Source organism: Gouania willdenowi, chromosome 11 (assembly GCF_900634775.1).
Source record: "Gouania willdenowi chromosome 11, fGouWil2.1, whole genome shotgun sequence".
Classification (NCBI taxonomy): domain Eukaryota; kingdom Metazoa; phylum Chordata; class Actinopteri; order Blenniiformes; family Gobiesocidae; genus Gouania; species Gouania willdenowi.
This window is the reverse complement of record NC_041054.1, coordinates 19,192,757-19,211,256: the sequence shown is the minus strand read 5'-3', so window position 1 is coordinate 19,211,256 and position 18,500 is coordinate 19,192,757. Positions and strand designations below refer to the sequence as shown.

General features: G+C 38.5%; 2 protein-coding genes across 2 annotated transcripts; both read left to right on the top strand.

The window, feature by feature from the left end:
• Positions 1–4,535: 4,535 nt before the first annotated feature.
• Positions 4,536–5,086, top strand: inip (ints3 and nabp interacting protein). The gene has a single exon (XM_028461568.1). The coding sequence runs from the start codon at positions 4,653–4,655 to the stop codon at positions 4,962–4,964; it is 312 nt and encodes a 103-aa protein (XP_028317369.1). The 5' UTR covers positions 4,536–4,652; the 3' UTR covers positions 4,965–5,086.
• A 3,074-nt stretch (positions 5,087–8,160) lies between these two features.
• On the top strand, positions 8,161–18,212 carry LOC114471853 (tyrosine--tRNA ligase, cytoplasmic-like). Its single transcript, XM_028460801.1, has 14 exons — positions 8,161–8,255; positions 9,074–9,141; positions 9,211–9,357; positions 10,480–10,655; positions 12,240–12,369; positions 12,435–12,515; positions 12,629–12,721; positions 12,808–12,943; positions 13,450–13,535; positions 13,616–13,751; positions 13,828–13,940; positions 16,377–16,570; positions 16,649–16,790; positions 17,587–18,212. Exons 2-14 carry the CDS (start codon positions 9,085–9,087, stop codon positions 17,695–17,697), a joined length of 1,602 nt encoding a protein of 533 aa, XP_028316602.1. The 5' UTR covers positions 8,161–8,255; positions 9,074–9,084; the 3' UTR covers positions 17,698–18,212.
• Positions 18,213–18,500: the final 288 nt, after the last annotated feature.

The following is an 18,500-nucleotide window of genomic DNA, read 5'->3' as shown; positions in this document are numbered from 1 at the left end:
TGAGGCTGAGAGAAAAAGATGGCGTGATGTTTTACATCAATTGGCGGCAATAATTCAGTCCTTAGCTGAGAGAAATCTGGCTTTAAGGGGGTCCACAGATGCATTAAACAAGCCAAACAATGGACATTTCCTAAAAGAGGTGGAACTCATGGCCAAATGTGATCCAGTGATGATTCAGCAGGGTGGAAAGTGGAACTGGCAGTCACTTCCATTGTCTGAGCAAAATTATACAAAATGAACTGATAGACTGCGTCAGTTCAAAAATACTTGAAGCCATGGTGAAAGAGATCAATGCACCCACATATTTCTCCATCATTTTAGATTGCACACCTGATCTGACTCATGTCATAGTCAGGATAGTGACACAAGGAGACATTCCTCAAGTTAAAGAACATTTTTGGGCTTTCTCATTGCAGAGGAGTCTACAGGGGAAGATTTGTCATCCCTCATCCTAAAATGGCTAGAAGAGCTCAACATCCCCTTTGACGACTGCAGAGGCCAGTTCTATGACAATGATGCCAACATGAAGGGCAAAAATCAAGGTGTATGAACACGAGAGCTTTTTTTTGTCCCGTGTGGTGCCCACACCTTAAATCTGTTCGTACGTACCTGATGCTGCAAAGAGCTCCCCAGATGCATCTTTGGCCACTTTGGATATTTAACAAAGTTGTTCAAGCTCTTTTTAGCCTCTAACCACAGGTGGGACATCCTCCTGAAAAATGTCACAATCAGTCTGAAATCATGGGCAGAGACAGAGGATAAGAAGTGTTGAGGCAGTAAGATATCAAGGCAAGGCCAGAGAGGCTCTTCTTGAAGTGAGGGAAATAACTGCAGATCCTGTGGTGAGAGTTGAAGCCCAGTCTTTGGCTAAGGAGATTGGTTCTTTCCGCTTTTGCATTTGCACAGATGTTTGGTATGACGTTCTCAGCAAGGCCCAGCATGTGAGTAAACTCATGCAGTCACCCTCCGTGCAGCTGGATGTGGCAGTTGACTTGCTGAAGAAAGCCAGAGACGCCCTCATGTCCGACAGAAACACTGGCTTTTCTGACGCAAAGACAATGTGTCATGAAATGAATAAAGAGGCTGAGCTAAAACAAAAGCGGCTGAGATCCACAAAATGGCACTTTGGCTATGAGCCTCGAGATGAGCCCATGGAGGATGCACTTCAAAAAATTAAAACTAAATTTTTTAATTTACTTGTCGACACAGCCATCTCCTCTATTGATAAGGGGATTTCAGAACCTTGGACAGGTAGAAGATAAATCTGGAGTGCTCCTCATCTTCCCTAAGGTTCTATAACAATGTCAAACCTTGAGCACTGCTCTGACCCATGAAAGCCAGGCAGACATTAATGGCACTGAACTTGCAAGGGAAACGGACAATTTTCCACCCCTGCCATCAAAAATTCATGACCAACATGGATCTGTTGACTTTCCTGCGCGAGAGGAAACTGACAGAAATGTATCCCAACACAATATTTGCAACTCTCCCTGTCACAGTGGCAGCTGCTGGAAGAAGCTTTTCTAAGCTTATGCGCATTAAAACAAAACTGAGATCTACCATTTCAATAATAAGCATTAATCAAGTAGTCTCCAGTGAGTTGTCATATGATGATGTCATAGATGACTTTGCTGGGAAAAAATCTAGGAAAGTACAGCTGTAGTAGGATCCAGCTGATCATGTTCTATGCTTCCCATTGGTTAGAGTTGGTCTCAGCGCTGCATTTAAACCACGGCAACAGGCCTACTTCTGCACGCTTCGTCTGCAAATGCCTCGCAACCCACCCCCACCCCAGCTCCTCCTCCTCTTCTGTCTAATTAAGCGCGGCCTTTTGTTGCCATCTAAACATCTTCTTCAGCTTCTGTTCCAGGGGATCCTGCTGACCACTCTCTCTACTCATGCCTCTCTGTGGAGCTGCTGGAAAGGGCAGAGAGGTCCCAGAACAGAGCTTTACCACCAAATCTAAAATACATGCTAAATAAAGCTATAAACTTTGTATAAATCATCAGTTACATTCACACTATGGTTACTCTGTAAAATTGTATCATCCCTATTAAGAAAATCAATTATATATTAACTCAAACTACTAATAATGTGAAAAGTCACTGACAGGTAGTCGTAAAACGTAATATGAAAAATATTTTCATTTTAATAATTGTTTGCGACATACATGTAAGTCATATACCTGTTTTGCGTCTAATTAAGTTGCATTTGACAGTTTTTATAGAATTTCCATGGTAATTACAATTACAAAGTCAATTATCTTAGCTCAATTACAATTCAATTCCGATTACAACGACATCAGGTTTTTAAAAATACAATTATAATTACGCCATCATTGTAATTAATTGTCAATTACGCAATTTCAATTATTATTGACCCCAACCCTGCTTGTAGCACAGTGCTGCTGTCTCACATGTGGATACTCTGGGCTTAGTGTCCTGTTAAATAAAGTGTATTAATTATTCACTATATTATATAAGTTAACCAAAATGGGTTAGAGTTACTGGAAGTAATTGAATGTGTGTGGACAGGCTGCAGAACCTCATGATCACATGTTCATCATCATCATCATCATCATCATCATCCCTAATGTTGTCCTTGATTTTTGCTCAGTGTTGATCAGAAGTGAACACGTGGAGACCAGGACCACGTGCTGATAAACCCAGGGACTGAAGGCTATGCAGTGGGATGTGATCCAGCAGACATGGCTGCTGTGAATGCACTGATCAAAGGGTGTGACAAAAATGTTCATGTCGCGTGTAAATGATCATTAACACCATTACAGTAGTGAGGCAGTGACACCTAGTGCAGCAGGATTATCATTACATTAATACAAACATATATTCTCAATTAAATCATCAATGACCAGAGGTGTCCTGATACAACTTTTTCACTTCCGATACAATATCGATATTGCAACCTTGAGTATTGGCCGATCCCAATAATGATCTGATTTTGAACCAGTTTTAGTCTAATATTAAGTCTCTTTTCACTCGTTTTTAGTAACTTGACAGTGTTGCTATAGCCTACTCTAACAGATTTTGCAAGATAATGTTTGTCATGGTAGTAAAAACTCCATTGTAAGCGTGCCTTTAACTTTGTTCTTGGTCATTTAGATTAAGAATGTGCCACATTACTAAAAATAAAATAAAAAAGTTCAAGTGCAATACACAGAAGTGTAAAGAGTACTGATATATCCTACAGTAGAAGTACTGTAACTTGATTTAAATTGTACTCAAGTATAAGTAAGTCATTAATAAAATACCCAAGTACAAGTAAAAAGTAGCTCAATTAAATTGTACTCAAAGCAAAAGTTACTAGTTACTTTCACCCCCATGTTTATCTCATGTATATTCTTGAAGATGCCAAATCGTGCACAATTGGAATTTCATTCATTTTCAGACAACTGTATATATTTATATTTGTTAAAAAGTTTGTCCAAATCTACAATGCTTTTAAAAAAATAATAATAACACCAATTAATTAAATTTAAAGTTTTTTTTTTTTTTTTTAAATCTCAAACTCTCAAACCAGTCAGAAAGACAGACTGAGAGTTTAAATTAGAATTAAGATATATAGTTGGTTACAAAGCAAAACAGTCAAGGCATTGAGAATGGTTTTATAGTAGTATTTTTTTAATTCCTCAGTTGATAATGAACGGAGATTTCGTTTTAATTTTTGATGTACATTTTTCACTAATTTATGTTTTCATGAAAGAATAAAGGGTTGTCGATGAAAAGTTTTTGTTTAAGTAATTTTTTAACCAAATTTAAACATTTAATAACAGTTCAGGAAACCACATTTGGGTCCAGTTTTTTACTGTAATGTATATTATAATCATGTTTTTATGGAAAATAAATTATTTATTTTCCTATGGAGTTTACAAGTAATAATAATAAAAACTGCATTGAATAAATTATAAAACACATTTGAGCAGTTGTACATTTTTGTACAAAAAAAGGAGCCATTCAGCACTCGTCAAATAACATTAGCTTTGAACCTTAGCTTTGAAATTACATTTTTTTTAATCTCAGCACGGCGGAAGTAGAAAAAAGATAAGCGGAAGTAGCATAAATTCATTTTCTGGTAGTGCGCATGCTCATAACCGATCTCACTGGTGGCACGTGCTGAGATGGTAACCCTCGTCCTAACCCTAACCTAATCCAATAAACAAATAAAACACACGTCTGTTCACTTTGAATACAAAAAGAAACAAAACTGAATTACCATTATTTATTTATTTATTTTTGAGCAAAAAATCACTCTCCAGTAGTTTTTCGGGTGTTATGGTCTGAGTTTACATCGGAGAGATTGTATATGCGCATGCGTGCACATGCGCACTACCGAAAAATGAATTTTTTGCTAATTTTTTTTTGAAAAAATTCATTTTAGTTTATTTTTGTTTTCAAAGTGACCGGACACGTGTTGTATTTGTTTATTGGATTGTGTTAGGATTGGTTATAATGTCTTGGTGCTTTTATTTTGTTAACGGAAACATCTGCGTGGAAATGACGCATTGAATATATCATCTACATCCGGGTTAGGGTTGTTGCTTGCCTGTGCTCACCGCTCTGATAAACAGCGAACGTAAACACACAGATTCATCTGTCTTCATCTTCCTTGCTTTATGGACCAGCAGCTGGACTAACATGGCCTCCACTCCTGCGGTACCGGGTTTTCAGAACAAGGCTCGGGTGGCCATTCTGGCGGAGCTGGATAAGGAGAAGAGGCGGCTGATGCAGAGCCAGACGTCGAGCTGCCCCGGGGCCACCGTGGCTCTTTCTACCCGGCCCAGCCTGAAGGAGGCCCGGGACAGCGCGGAGCAGCAGCACATCGCGGCCCAGCAGAAGGCCGCCCTGCAGCACGCCCACGTCCACTCCTCCGGGTTCTTCATCACCCAGGACTCGGCCTTTGGAAACCTCATCCTGCCGGTGCTGCCGAGGCTGGAGCCTGACCTGTAACCCTGTAATGGCTGGACTCTCAGAGCTTGGTTACTCTTTACTGGACTAGTTTTTTTTATGCTTCTGTGTTCGTCCTGATGTTCTCAGTGAAACATTAAAACTAGCTTTACACTTTCTTAAAATGTTGTCTCTGTACGCTTCCATGGTTATAAAGGTCAACAACACACTGGTTCCTCACATCAAACATGTCAGCAGGATTCCCTCAACTCCATCCCACTGATGCTAAGGCAATTTGACTATTGTTGGATATTGTTATCCTATCCAGAAAGTTGAAATATATTTGCTGCCTCTGTGGCAAAACGTGTGTACTCACCTTTAATTTGATGAGTACTGTTATTTAGAAACGGACTGAACCATCTCCTATCTATTGAATATAAAATACACCTGTTTATCCCAATGAATAAAACGTCTTAAAAGGAAATAAAACAACACAAAAGATTAACATTATTATTATTATTGTTATTATTTACAAAAAAGACAGGTCTATTTTTGTATTTTTTCCCCTGCATGTGAAGGCTTCAGGTCATTTTATTATGAAAGCCAATGTTTCCAATCCACAAATGACATCTATTATGTCAGTAAGAATGTTAAAAAACAAATTAAAAAAATCCAGATAATATTCTTGGCCAAATGAGTAGTATTGTGCTCTAGGTACTATAATAAACTACTAAAAAAATTATATTCACAAAAGATTGGACTCCATTGTTCTGAATGTTGCCTGGTTCACAGAAAGCCTTTTTCAGCTTCTTTTTCACGGCCTCTTTGGAGTCCAATTTCGAGGTCAATCTTTGACTCTTGCAGCAACAAATAAATCAAAGTGTATGAATGTCCACACAAATGTTAAAGTGTGATTTCATTACATATTAGTGGTGCTGCTTCAGTCCTGGTACCATGGGGTTCATCAGGTGGACACGCTTAGCGTAGCCCAGAGAGGGAAGATACTGCACACAAGAGTTTCTATAGATCACTACACACGCTAGAGAAGCTTGTAGCCTAAAGCAGGGGTTCTCAACCTTGGGGACAGGACCCCATTTCTGGCAGGGGTTTGCCAGATGCCTTAAAAAAAAAATGAAGAATTATTATTTTTTTAACAATTTGAGCCCATTTTTGCTCATTTTTACCATTTTCCTGAAACTACACCAAACTTGCCATATTTTAATCTATTTTCAACACTTTTTCTTGCCATATTTTTGCTCCTTTTAATGCTTATTTGCTACATTACACCCATTTCTACCACTTAAATGCCTTTTCTGCCCATTCTTTCCATTTTCAAGACATTTTAGGCACTTTTAAACCTTTTCCACCACTTTTCCACTTAAACTCACACATATATCGTCACTTTTAACCTATTTTCACCCTATTTCAAGCTTATTTTGGTGAATTTAACCACATTCATGTCATGCCCATTATTTACCTGTTTAAACTAGTTTTTCCAACTGTTTAAATTACAGAACCATTTCACCACCCTTTCCCACCATTTTTGGTCACTTTTAACCCATTTTATTAAAACAAGGATTGACATATTTAAGATGATATACTATGTTGCAAATACTACTAAACTTCCTGGATAACAGTGGATTTTAATCAGACAAATAATATATATATATATGTGTGTGTGTGGTCATCACAGATTCATAGAACAATAGACAATCATTTTGCTGACTTTATGGATGGGCCCCAAACAGCTCTCCCTTTTATTTATTATTGGCAAGCTGAAAAGGTTGAGAACCACTGCTCTAAAGTCTACAAGTGCAGAAGCTGTTCTCAGGAATTACAAAAACATTAAAACCTTCTCTGCCAAAGTGAAAATCCTCCAAACTGAATCAAGCATTCCTCTGGATTAACTTTAGTTTAGCTGTTATACAGATAGATTTTCATCTGGATTGTCAGGCTAGGGATTTCTACCTATTATGTTGTTACCCATATGGCACATTTGGCATGGCACTGATTTAGTTCATCAATTTAGCTATAGAGCTTGAGATTTTCTTTTTTTTTTTTTTTTTTTTTCCAATTGAATCCATTGGTGTTGTTAATATTTAGAAGAAAAAAAAAACATTATAATTTTGACAAACATTTTTTTTTATATATATATATATACAAATGTCTTTGTGGAAAATAAATGAAATTCCAATTGTGCAAGATTTGGACTCTTCCTCTTTAAGATTTTACATGAGATAATAAACGTAACTAGTAACTTTTGAGTAATTGACAATTAATTACAATTATGGCGTAATTATAATTGTAATTTTAAAAACCTGTCGCCGTTGTAATCGGTGAATTCTAATTGAGCAACGATAATTGACTTTGTAATTGTAATTACCATGGAAATTCTATAAAAACTGTCAAATGCAATTTAATTAAATGCAAAACAGATCTATGGCTTACACGTATGGAGTAAACAATTATTAAAATGTTTCATACTAAATTTTCTGACTACATGTCAGTGAATTTTCACACACTTAGTAGGTTAGAGTTAATATATAGTTAGGGTCGGCCTAGGTCATTTGGTGGCCCTAGGCACGCATGGCTTATAGTAACTTTGAAAATATACAATATGTGAACAAGGATCTAAAACTGTATTTTTAGTGACCATGAGACTAAAACATACAGGGTGAACAGAAATACAAGCACAGGGAGAACATACAAACTCCACTCAGGGAGCTAAAAAAAGATGTTCCTGCCTTAAAATGACTATTTCATTTATTTTTCTGATGAAATTCAGACGAGTTTGTTACATTTTCATTCAAATATTACAAAACTATATTCCAGTTCCAAATAGACCGGCTGTTCTAGAAACTCCATATTTATTGCGCACTCTTTTAAGAGTAGTTCAACCAATTCTGGGAAACTGCATTGAATTCACCATTGGATGCACTAAACAGTCTGTATTTTGTCTTAAGAAAATGATAGAAACTCATTATAAATGAATTGGGCACTTATGGAATGAAGGCACAACCCAGTGAAAACAGGGGCAAAGGTGCAGCAGGAATGGAGGAAAACCAGACTAAAACCTACAGAATAAGCAAAGGGAGATACAATAATCAAATACATAAGATGTGAGATGACACCCATGACCGTCAACTGTTGTCATTAAGTCCAAGGTGGATCCTAAACTATGATTTATCCTGTAATTAACAGAAACAGGACCCTTCTCGTCTCCACAGCACCTCATCGCTCTGAAGTCGATTGCTTGTGTCTGTGAGTCGATGGCAGAGTGAACTTACGCTGATGCAACACGCTGACAGCTCCACTCAGCTCTGCTCTCTGTGAGACTCTAACACAACCCAGCAGGTGAGTTAACAGCTTCACAAAACGCTAACGTTTGAGGACAAAACTTCTGAATGTGGCTGCTACGTGGCATGTGTTTGGAGATACTTTATTCTGCGTTATTGTCTTCACGTCGTTATCATGCTAACTTTAGCCTCTTAGCTCATTCATGGTGTTAGCAGCAAGCTAGTTTGAGGTTTTTGTATATGATAAAGGAGAACACACATGATAAAACAAACCTGAATAAGCCAAAACGTAAAAAAAAAAAAAAGATGTATTTATTTAAATAAGCAATCCTCCAAAGACACAACTGTAAATAAAATTTTTAAAAAGACGTATAAGAGAAAAATTCCAATATTTATCACGACGACCTGTTTAAAGATACACGAGGGCCCAATTACTAGAGTTACTAGAGTAACTAAAACTTACCAGGTAAAGAAGGGAATAAGGGATTTAATGCAAAAGGTGTGTTTAGATGAGACGAAAGGCATATTTTGACTAACACAAATTGAAACATTACATGTGACAGCTGTGATTTTTAATAATCAACATAGAACTGGTAAATATCACATGCTGTGTGTTTATTACCAAGTAGTGAAAGTAAGTGATTGTCATGAGGAATCATTTATTATGGTGGGTTTTAAAGCGTTTTCAATCAATTGTAATCCTAAAGAATAATCGGAGATGTTCTTTCTGTTTTCACCACTGTATTGCTGTTGTTATTTTAATTTACTTGTAAAGTGACTTTGAGTTTCTAGAGAAGCTTTTACATATAATGTATTATAGTTAATATTGAGAGCTTCCCACTGCTATTTGAAAACTCTTCTCCTTTATTGTGAAAGAGCCCAGCACCATGGCAGACCAGCTGAGTCCAGATGAGAAGCTCCATCTCATTACCAGGAACCTCCAGGTGAGACACATGATCATGAAGCCCCTGTTGAACCTGCCACAGGTCTGACTTCTCTCTGTCTTCATGCAGGAGGTTCTTGGAGAAGAGAAGCTGAAGCAGCTCCTCCAGGAGAGAGAGCTCAAAGTGTACTGGGGGACAGCGACCACAGGGAAACCTCACGTCGCCTATTTCGTTCCCATGTCAAAGATCGCAGATTTTCTCAAGGCTGGATGTGAGGTAAGAACCAGAGATTTGGAGCTAATGATACGATAATCGTACCTCTGTAGAGATCTACAGTCGAGCTGTGAAGTAGTCTGCACCGTGCAGTCAAACAAGTCGATGTTCCTCCCAAAACAGCTCCACTTCCTGCCTCTGCCAATCTACCAGAAGCCACGCCTCTACTCTTCTGCACGTGCATCGCTGAACATAACAACAATGTTTAACGCATCAACACATGTGTAGCATTGTTTTTCACTAATAAAACACTTATGGTTGTTTGATTAAAACATGTTTATTACTTGTCCGCCAAATCAGGGTCAGTTGGGAATCCTTTTAAAAGCCATAAGTCCCTCCAACTTTGAAAAGCAGCTCAAAGATAAATTCTGTTGTGGCCACACATATGTTTATCCCTAAGCTTTGTACCTGGACTTTTCTTTTGTTTTTTAGTAGAAGCTTTGTAGTTTCGGAGCGCTCCTCCATGATGCTATGCTGCTCAGAGTGATACCTGTGTGCCGTTGTGACGCGTGGCCTTGTTTTTGTGCAGTTTACGCACACACATTCACTTTGATTGACAGTCTCCGTGACAGGAAGCTGAACCCTATTGGCTGGGGAATCGCAGCGTAATTTGCAATTTGTATAGGGGTCTATAGGATGAAGGCGGGACTTATATACATTGACGTATATGACCACCACCAACACTCACTCACACACTACAGTCATACTAGGCAATGTGAGTGAAGTGTCTTGACAGATACCACATAAGACATAATCATACAGGGCAGATGGACAATGATGTTGAGCATATAAGGGAAAAAAACTCCCAAATGAATAACACATTAATAGAACATTACGCAATGATTAGTCACAGCAGCAGCCAGAGTGATGTCAGGTTGTCGTGACCTTTAAAGTGTTTGATACTAAATGTAAAATGTGACTTTAATTCACAAGCATGAACTTTTGTCATATTATTTACTTTTACCATTCCTACAAAGTGCACCTCATTTGGGTGTCATGTTATTAAACATCATGTTTACTTTTAATTATTATGGTGAACATGTGAAAAACTGCTGATATATACAGTATGCATGTACAGACGTACCTGCAAGATCTTACTTTTTTTTTTTTTAAATTATTCTTCAGGTCACCATCCTGTTTGCCGACCTTCATGCCTACCTGGACAATATGAAGGCTCCCTGGGAGCTGCTGGAGCTCAGGGTGAAGTACTATGAGCAGATAATCAAAGCCATGCTGGAGAGCATTGGTGTTCCTTTGGAAAAGCTGAAGTTCATCAAAGGAACAGACTTCCAGCTCAGCAGGTCAGTGATCCATTGAACACATCACAGAAAACTGTTTAATTGTCTGTTGCTTATCTGGGTTGCGGGGGCAAAATCCTCAGCAGTGAAGCCCACATGGTTTTTTCCCACTTCCATCAGCTCTTCTGGGGGGGATCCCAAAGTGACCCCCCTCCACCACCCAGCTGCTCCTAACTATTCTGTCCATAAACATTATGAACAGAATCAGTGACAAAGGGCAACCCGGAGGTGTCCGACCCTCAATGGGAGCAGGTCTGACTTACATCCCACTATGAGGACCAGACTCCTGCTCCTTTGGTACATAAACAGTCTGTGTTCAAAATGACACACTCCATACTATGCACTACAAACTAAATGAGTACATAGTGTCTACTATATACTGTAAGTATGGTTAGGATGATGACTGTTCCCCCTTATTGTTATTGCAATTGAAAAAATAATGTATTTTATTGCATAATTGTGACCATCACCAGAAACACTTTATTAAAGGTAGGATATAAAAAGAGACGGCAGTGTTACACCTAGGTGAGGGGGGAGGGAACAGGGAAGAGGGAGTCAGGGTAGGAAAATGGGCAGTGTTACATCTAGGTCACCCCGGGCCCACACATCGTGGGGACCGCCTCCAAGACCACCAGGAGACGAGGCCAGCACCAAGCCACCCCCGAAGAAAAGAGGAACCCCCACCCCCCCGAAAGGCCGACACCGCCCGGAGAGACCCCACGAAGAGAGTACCCAGCAATGGAAAACCAAAAGAGATGCTTTTGTTTTGAAAAGGGATGTTTGACTTTTAGTTTGAAGCCTGTCCGAGGACGGTTTTATATTCCGCTCCTAATGCATCATCGGGCGGTTGAGTATGACTAGTGTGCCCATGTGCATGCTTAAAAAACGTCCTCATATAGTATACATCTGGACATTTCTCGCATACTCAATCTGTGCATATTATCGAATGTGTACACACTACATTTGACGTCAGACTTAGTATGAGTAGTCCTTGTATGCAATTTTGAATACAGCCATTGTAAAAGTCTATCCGCTCTCGACTCCCAGAGCACCTCCCCATACCTTGGGTGACACGGTCATAAGCACTGGTTTGGGAAACTCCCACACCCTCTATAGTAGGGCTGGGTATTGCCAGGTACCTTGCAATACAACACATCACGATATCTTTGTCCACAATAACGATATTATCATGATACAGCGATTCTGCGGTAATATATTTGTGATAAGCACATAGTTTCTATTTTTTAGTTTTTATTTAATTTGACAAGGTTAAGGTTTGTTAGACTGTTAGTAGATCAGATATATCGTAGTTAAATACAAATCAAGAAATCAAAATAAATAATGATTAAAAAATAGCAATTTTAATGTGCCCCTGGCCCCTCGTCACATGCAAAGTGGGCACCCTTGTAAGGGTGAAAAGCTGGTCCATAGTTCCACGACCAGGATAAAAATGACATCACTGCTCCTCAATCTGAGGTTCCACTATCTACTGGACTCTCCTCTCCATCACCTTGGAGTAGACCTTACCAGGGAGGTTGAAGAGTGTGCTTCCATCAATGCTTTAAAGGTGGTCTTTGTGTCCTTCAGAGAGTACACGCTGGATGTGTACCGTCTGTCCTCCATGGTGACAGAGCATGATGCGAAGAAGGCTGGGGCGGAGGTGGTCAAACAGGTGGAGCATCCTCTGCTGAGTGGTTTGCTCTATCCAGGACTGCAGGTAAGTCCACCAGTCAATCAAACAGTGTCTCTTCTCTTGTCCCAGTTGATGCTGTGTGTTTTCAGGCTCTTGATGAGGAATACTTGAAAGTGGACGCTCAGTTTGGAGGAGTTGATCAGAGGAAAATTTTCACTTTGGCAGAGAAGGTTGTGATATGTTTTTATTTTTGTAATTCCTCAGAAAAGCTTCTGCTCTAGAATTCTTTCGGCTACAAGCTTCTCTAGCGTGTGCAGTGATCTATAGGAACTCTTGTGTGCAGTACCTTCCCTCTCTGGGCTACGCTAAGCGTGTCCACCTGATGAACCCCATGGTACCAGGACTGACTGGGGCTAAGATGAGCTCTTCAGAGGAGGTGAAGCAGCACCACTAATATGTAATGTAATCACACTTTAACATTTGTGTGGACATCCATGCACTCTGATTCATTTGTGGCTGCAGGAGTCAAAGATTGACCTCCTGGACTCCAAAGAGGCTGTGAAGAAGAAGCTGAAAAAGGCTTTCTGTGAACCAGGAAACATTCAGAACAATGGAGTCCTCTCTTTTGTAAAATATGTGGTTCTCCCTCTGCGAGGAGGTACAAACATCTTCTGTTTACACCTGGGGTGTCAAACTCATTTTAGTCCAGGGGACAAACACGGAGCAGAATATAGCGAGGGAAATGAGTGATTTAATCATTATTGTGCTCTAGTTGTTTGCACTTCCACGTATGAATAAATGATAAATTATGTATGGCAATAATTCAATTTGAATTTATTTGATTTTGTCACCCAATGTTATGCAATTTGGGGTAATTTTGTAGAATAATTTCAAGAAAATTGCAGATTTTGGAGAAATTGAGTTATTTAGAAACTTTAAATTAAAAATGACCGCCGTCATGTGATATAAGCATGGGAAAAATGTGAGTTCTGCCAATATAGTGGAGTTTTTATTGAATTTTGTGTATTAATTTGGAGATATGTAAAATTTAATTAGTTGGTAATTTACACATATTGGATGCTCCAAAAGGCCTTGAGTTTGACATTGGGGGTTTACACTTTAAAAATAAAAAGCAACAATTAATCTTTGTCTGAAATCTTTTAGAGTTCTGTGTCAAGCGTGACTCTAAATGGGGCGGAGACAAAGTTTACACTGAGTTTGAAGAAGTGGAGAAGGACTTTGCTGCAGAGGTTTGCTGTAATATGTTACTTTTGGTGGTTTGTGTTGTTCTTACACTTTGTTCTAACCAGCTTTAAATCCACTCTGTTAGTCCATCCATCCTGGAGACCTGAAGGCCTCAGTGGAAGCTGCACTAAACGAGCTACTGGAACCAATCAGAAAGAAGTTTGCGTCGCCAGAACTCCTTCAGCTCACCAACACTGCCTATCCCAGCCAATCAAAGACAAGTAAGCCTGTAACATAAGATAAGTTTAATTAAATAACTGTTCATAACTGTTTCCTTTGTATGTTTCATGTTCTCAGAGGCAGGAGGAAAGGGAGCGAAAGCTGGAGGTGGAGGTGGAGCAGGAGAGGATGACGAGCTGGCTCCATCCAGACTGGATATCAGGGTCGGGAAGGTCGTTAGTGTGGAGAAGGTAAGGAATGCATTCTGTTTCCCAAATTTGGGGTTATGATCCCATGTGAGGAAATGTAAGTAATACTGATTGACAATATATATATACAGTATATATATTTATATACACGCCGTATTTTTCGGACTATAAGGCGCACTTAAAATCCTTTAATTTTCTCAAAAATCGACAGTGCACCTTATAATCCAGTGTGCCTTATAGTCCGAAAAATACGGTGTGTATATACTGTATATTATTCTTTTTCAAATTAAACCACAACACACTGTATTCTATATGTTCACTTTCTCAAATAGAAACCTAATTAAAATAAAATCTAGTATAATGAAAAGAAGAAAGAGAAAAAGGAAGACACAAAAATACAATGTAAAAATATTTAAGCTTTTGCATCTTGCCACTGGTCCTCATTTATCAACCTTTCATGCAAATTTGAGTTCACGTTTAGTCGTACGACAGGACCAACATGTGATTCATTAAACATTATTTTTTTTTTAGCGTCAACAAAGGAGGTACTAAAAAAAGGCAGCACCAGGTACTACGGAGGAGGTACTTTTTCCCAGTGGGAACGTGAAAAAGGAGAGTAGAGCCGAGCCGAGTAAAGCCGACGCCACCAGTGGAAAACGCGCCATTAGGCTGTGCTGACCCACAACTCCACACACTCAGGTTTGCGTACGCAAGCTTAGACCTGACGTGAGATTTGATCGTAGTGTATGCTCACGTCATAATTGATAAATAAGGAAGCTTGCGTGAATTTGCCGACCGCACGTCGTACACTCAGATCTAAACGTACGAATGGTTGATAAATAAGGGCCAGTGTGTGCTCTAAGTCTGTCTACTATTTATTTGTTACACAGTATAGCAAACATGATTAAAAACTAATTATAGAAAACAAATATTTGGGGTTGCATGATACCCACGGTACCCCGCGGTGCCAAATTGTAACAGTTCCTACTATAGTAGAAATTCTACACGACGGTACTACCGTGGATTATGATACTACCGGTGCCAGTTTCTGCTACAACGGTTGCCTCTACTCTCCTCCTGGCTTTTACTGCACAGTCTAAACTCACTGCACGCTATTCAGTTGTAAACAAACCAACATGGCAACCAGACTCCACAGCTGCTGAATAATTGGCTGTTTGCCTGTTACTCGTGACCTGTGGGGATATGATAGGCTATTTCCGCATGCTGGGTCCGCCCGTCTGTAGCTGATTGGCTGTTTGTGTGTTTCTGCCGGCATAAACAAATTAAAGACAGCTTCCGCTTTGATAGAAACTCGCTTCAAAACAAACAAACAAGCAAAAGTTCTGTCTAGCCCAGAAGTGCACACGGCTACAAACACAAGACAACACACTCACCATGGCAGAAGCACTGGGCCCAAGCGGCGAGTCTGCCGTGACGGTGTCATCGTCAGTGGCATCACTAATTTTGCTAAAAAATGAAACTCCAAAAGTCACATTTTTAACTATTTTGGCTTTAAACGAGGCAGAGACTGTAAGGCAATAGGAGACGGTTATCACTGTGCAGGCGCTGTCACCAAGCTATACGAACCAAAGGAGGGAACACATCCAACCTCATAAAACACCTGTGATGTCACCTAGATTTATATGTGTGAATACCAGGTATCATTATGGTGGGCGGTATTGCTCCTTGCTTTGGTTGCCAACTGCCATAAAACTACACAGAAGAACTATCAGTATGGACTATGCTCTGTTTATTTTCTCATTGGCTAATATTAGGCTATATGCTCCGTGTACAGGCTGAGGAATGAAGAATTAAATGATGTCAAAGTACAAATAATAATAATAATGCATTGGATTTTATATAGCGCTTTATCACAGACACTCAAAGTACTTTACAGAATCAAAGCACCTAGAAAATGCATACAAATATGGTTTTCACAATGAATTAGTTCCTGTTTATTGTATTTTATCCTCTATCGTTTATTACGTTTACAGAAGAAGCATTATTGTCAAATAATGGTTTTTTTTTAAAACAACAATGGATTTGTTATCCTAAGTTGATTATTTATATTAGTTGAAGGTAAATTAATGTACAAAGGAATTTTTTTTTAATGTCAACCATATAAATTCTAACTTCATTTATTCATTTTTTTATTGCTTATATGCTTCTGTTCATGTACTCTTATCATACACCAAACAACACTATAAGTAATTAATACGTATTTCTAACTTGTACAAATACATTGCAGTTCATAAAAATAGTAATAATAAAAAAAGGCTTCAGTATCGCAATATTACCTGGAACTGTGACAGTTTGTCTGGTATAGTATCGTGGTTACTCATTTTGGTATCGTGACAACTCTAGTCACCAGAAATTTGTGATATAAAAATTGAGTCATGATCCAATAAAGGTTGGGAACCACTGCTTTCCCCCCTCTGTGCATCGATGATCCTCATTATGTCTTTAATAATCTTTAAGCATCCAGACGCAGATTCTCTGTACTTGGAGAAGATTGATGTTGGAGAGCCAGAGCCCAGGACAGTGGTCAGTGGGTTGGTCGCCTACGTCTCACAGGAAGACCTCCAAGATCGACTGGTGCTGGTTCTCTGCAACCTGAAGCCTCAGAAGATGCGAGGGATTGAATCACAGGCCATGCTGCTGTGTGCTTCAGTGTGAGTAGTAGTTTGTGCGGTCATGACTCATCTAGGGGGCGTTTCTTGTGTTTTTCATCCAATGTGTTTGATGGACAGTGAAGGTGAGCCCAGGAGGGTGGAGCCTCTGGACCCCCCCGAGGGCTCGTCACCAGGGGAGCGCGTTTACATCGAGGGATATGAGAACGGAAAACCTGACGATAAACTTAACCCAAAAAAGAAAGTGTGGGAAAAACTACAGGTATGTTAAAACATACGTTAGCACAGTGTTTTTCAACCCAGCGGTCGTGACCTCTTTTGTAATTTTTTAGAATATTATTCTTTGTCAAATTAAAACACCACTCCAAATCTCAAACAACTGTATTCTATACTTTCACTTTCTCAAATATAAATCTAGTTAAAGAAAATACAGTATAAAAATGTAATAAATAATAATTAAGAGATTATGTTGTTGATATGGTATTCTTTTTCAAATTAAAACACAATCTCAAACACCTGTATTCTATACTTTCACTTTCTCAAATATAAATCTAGTAAAAAAAAAACAGTATAAACATATAATGAGTTAATTAAATAATAATAATAATGATATTTTATATTATTCTTTTTCAAATTAAAACACCATCACACAATCTTAAACAACTGTATTCTGTACTTTCAGTTTCTCAAATATAAATCTATTTAAAGAAAATACAGTATAAAAATTATATAATTAAATAGTTAAAAAAATCATAATAAAAATGAAAAAAACGTTTTGGTAATTTCTTAATCATTTTTATTTTTCAAAATAAAATACCATCACCCAATCTCAAAATTAAATGAATAAATACAGTATAAAAATATCTGAGCTGGGGCATTACGTCGCTATAGCGTTAGTAACACTATATCACAAACATGATCAAAAAGTAATGTTTAAAAAGGGTCGCCAGAAGTTAGTGATTTCAAAATGGGGTCACGACCCACAAAAGGTTGGGAACCAGTGGCTTAGCATCAAGTGTAAAACAAATGTTGACATGAGTGGCTGTGTGTGCACCCAGGTAGACCTGAGGATATCAGAGCAGTGTGTGGCTCACTGGAAAGACAAGCAGCTGATGACCAAACTGGGACAGATCTCATGTAAGACGTTAAAAGGAGGAAACATTAGCTAAACGTTTAGCACATCATCACATTCTCAGCCGAAGCTGCTTTATAAATGTTTTCATTAAGTAATGGCATTGGAAATGGCATCAACTTCCCCATGAAGGGAATCACAGACTGGTTTGATGCAGTTGATACATTGACTATAAAAAGATAATTTGATGCACTTCATTTACATACGTCACAGCAGCATTTACGTACATATTAAAACAAGGTGACGATGTCACTAATGCATTTAAATAGAAACACAGGACAAATGTTATTCCAACCACGTAATTGTGACTTCATCTGTGGAGTGGTTTAACAATTATCTCAGGTTATAGATGATGAAATATTACTAGTAATTTTCCATCTTGGAACTGAGCTATATGTTAAATATCCCATTAGTGCAAAATAAAGTTAGTTTTATGGAAGTAAATGTTGATGAACATTAAAAGGCGGTTAGGATGGCTCAGTGTGCATCTGGTCATCAAATGTTGAAATAAAAATGCATCACATGACAATAAATGTGACCTGATGGAACAAACGTGAGTTTGTGTCATATTATTGGAACGTATCTATACATGTTTAACTAATGACATCAGTTTAAGCTTGACTTAAAGTACCCACACATTTTTTTTATATATATATATATAAGACTTATAGTCACTGATGATTCTGCTGTGGGAGAATGAGTTTAGAAAAGTTCATGCATTAATTACAACCTGTGTGTTTATTGTATCAAACATTTTTCCTACACTTTCTGTGTGTGTTAAAGTTCCTTTATTTTTACCCATTATCATATTTTGTATATATTTTAAAAATAATTCTACTG

Excerpts from the sequence above, each read along its gene's own strand:
- inip (XM_028461568.1), top strand. The coding sequence starts at position 4,653 with ATGGCCTCCACTCCTGCGGTACCGGGTTTTCAGAACAAGGCTCGGGTG.
- LOC114471853 (XM_028460801.1), top strand. The coding sequence starts at position 9,085 with ATGGCAGACCAGCTGAGTCCAGATGAGAAGCTCCATCTCATTACCAGG. Across the intron at positions 13,536-13,615 it reads AGAAGGACTTTGCTGCAGAG|TCCATCCATCCTGGAGACCT; the intron begins GTTTGCTGTAAT and ends CCACTCTGTTAG. Across the intron at positions 16,791-17,586 it reads AAGTGTGGGAAAAACTACAG|GTAGACCTGAGGATATCAGA; the intron begins GTATGTTAAAAC and ends GTGTGCACCCAG.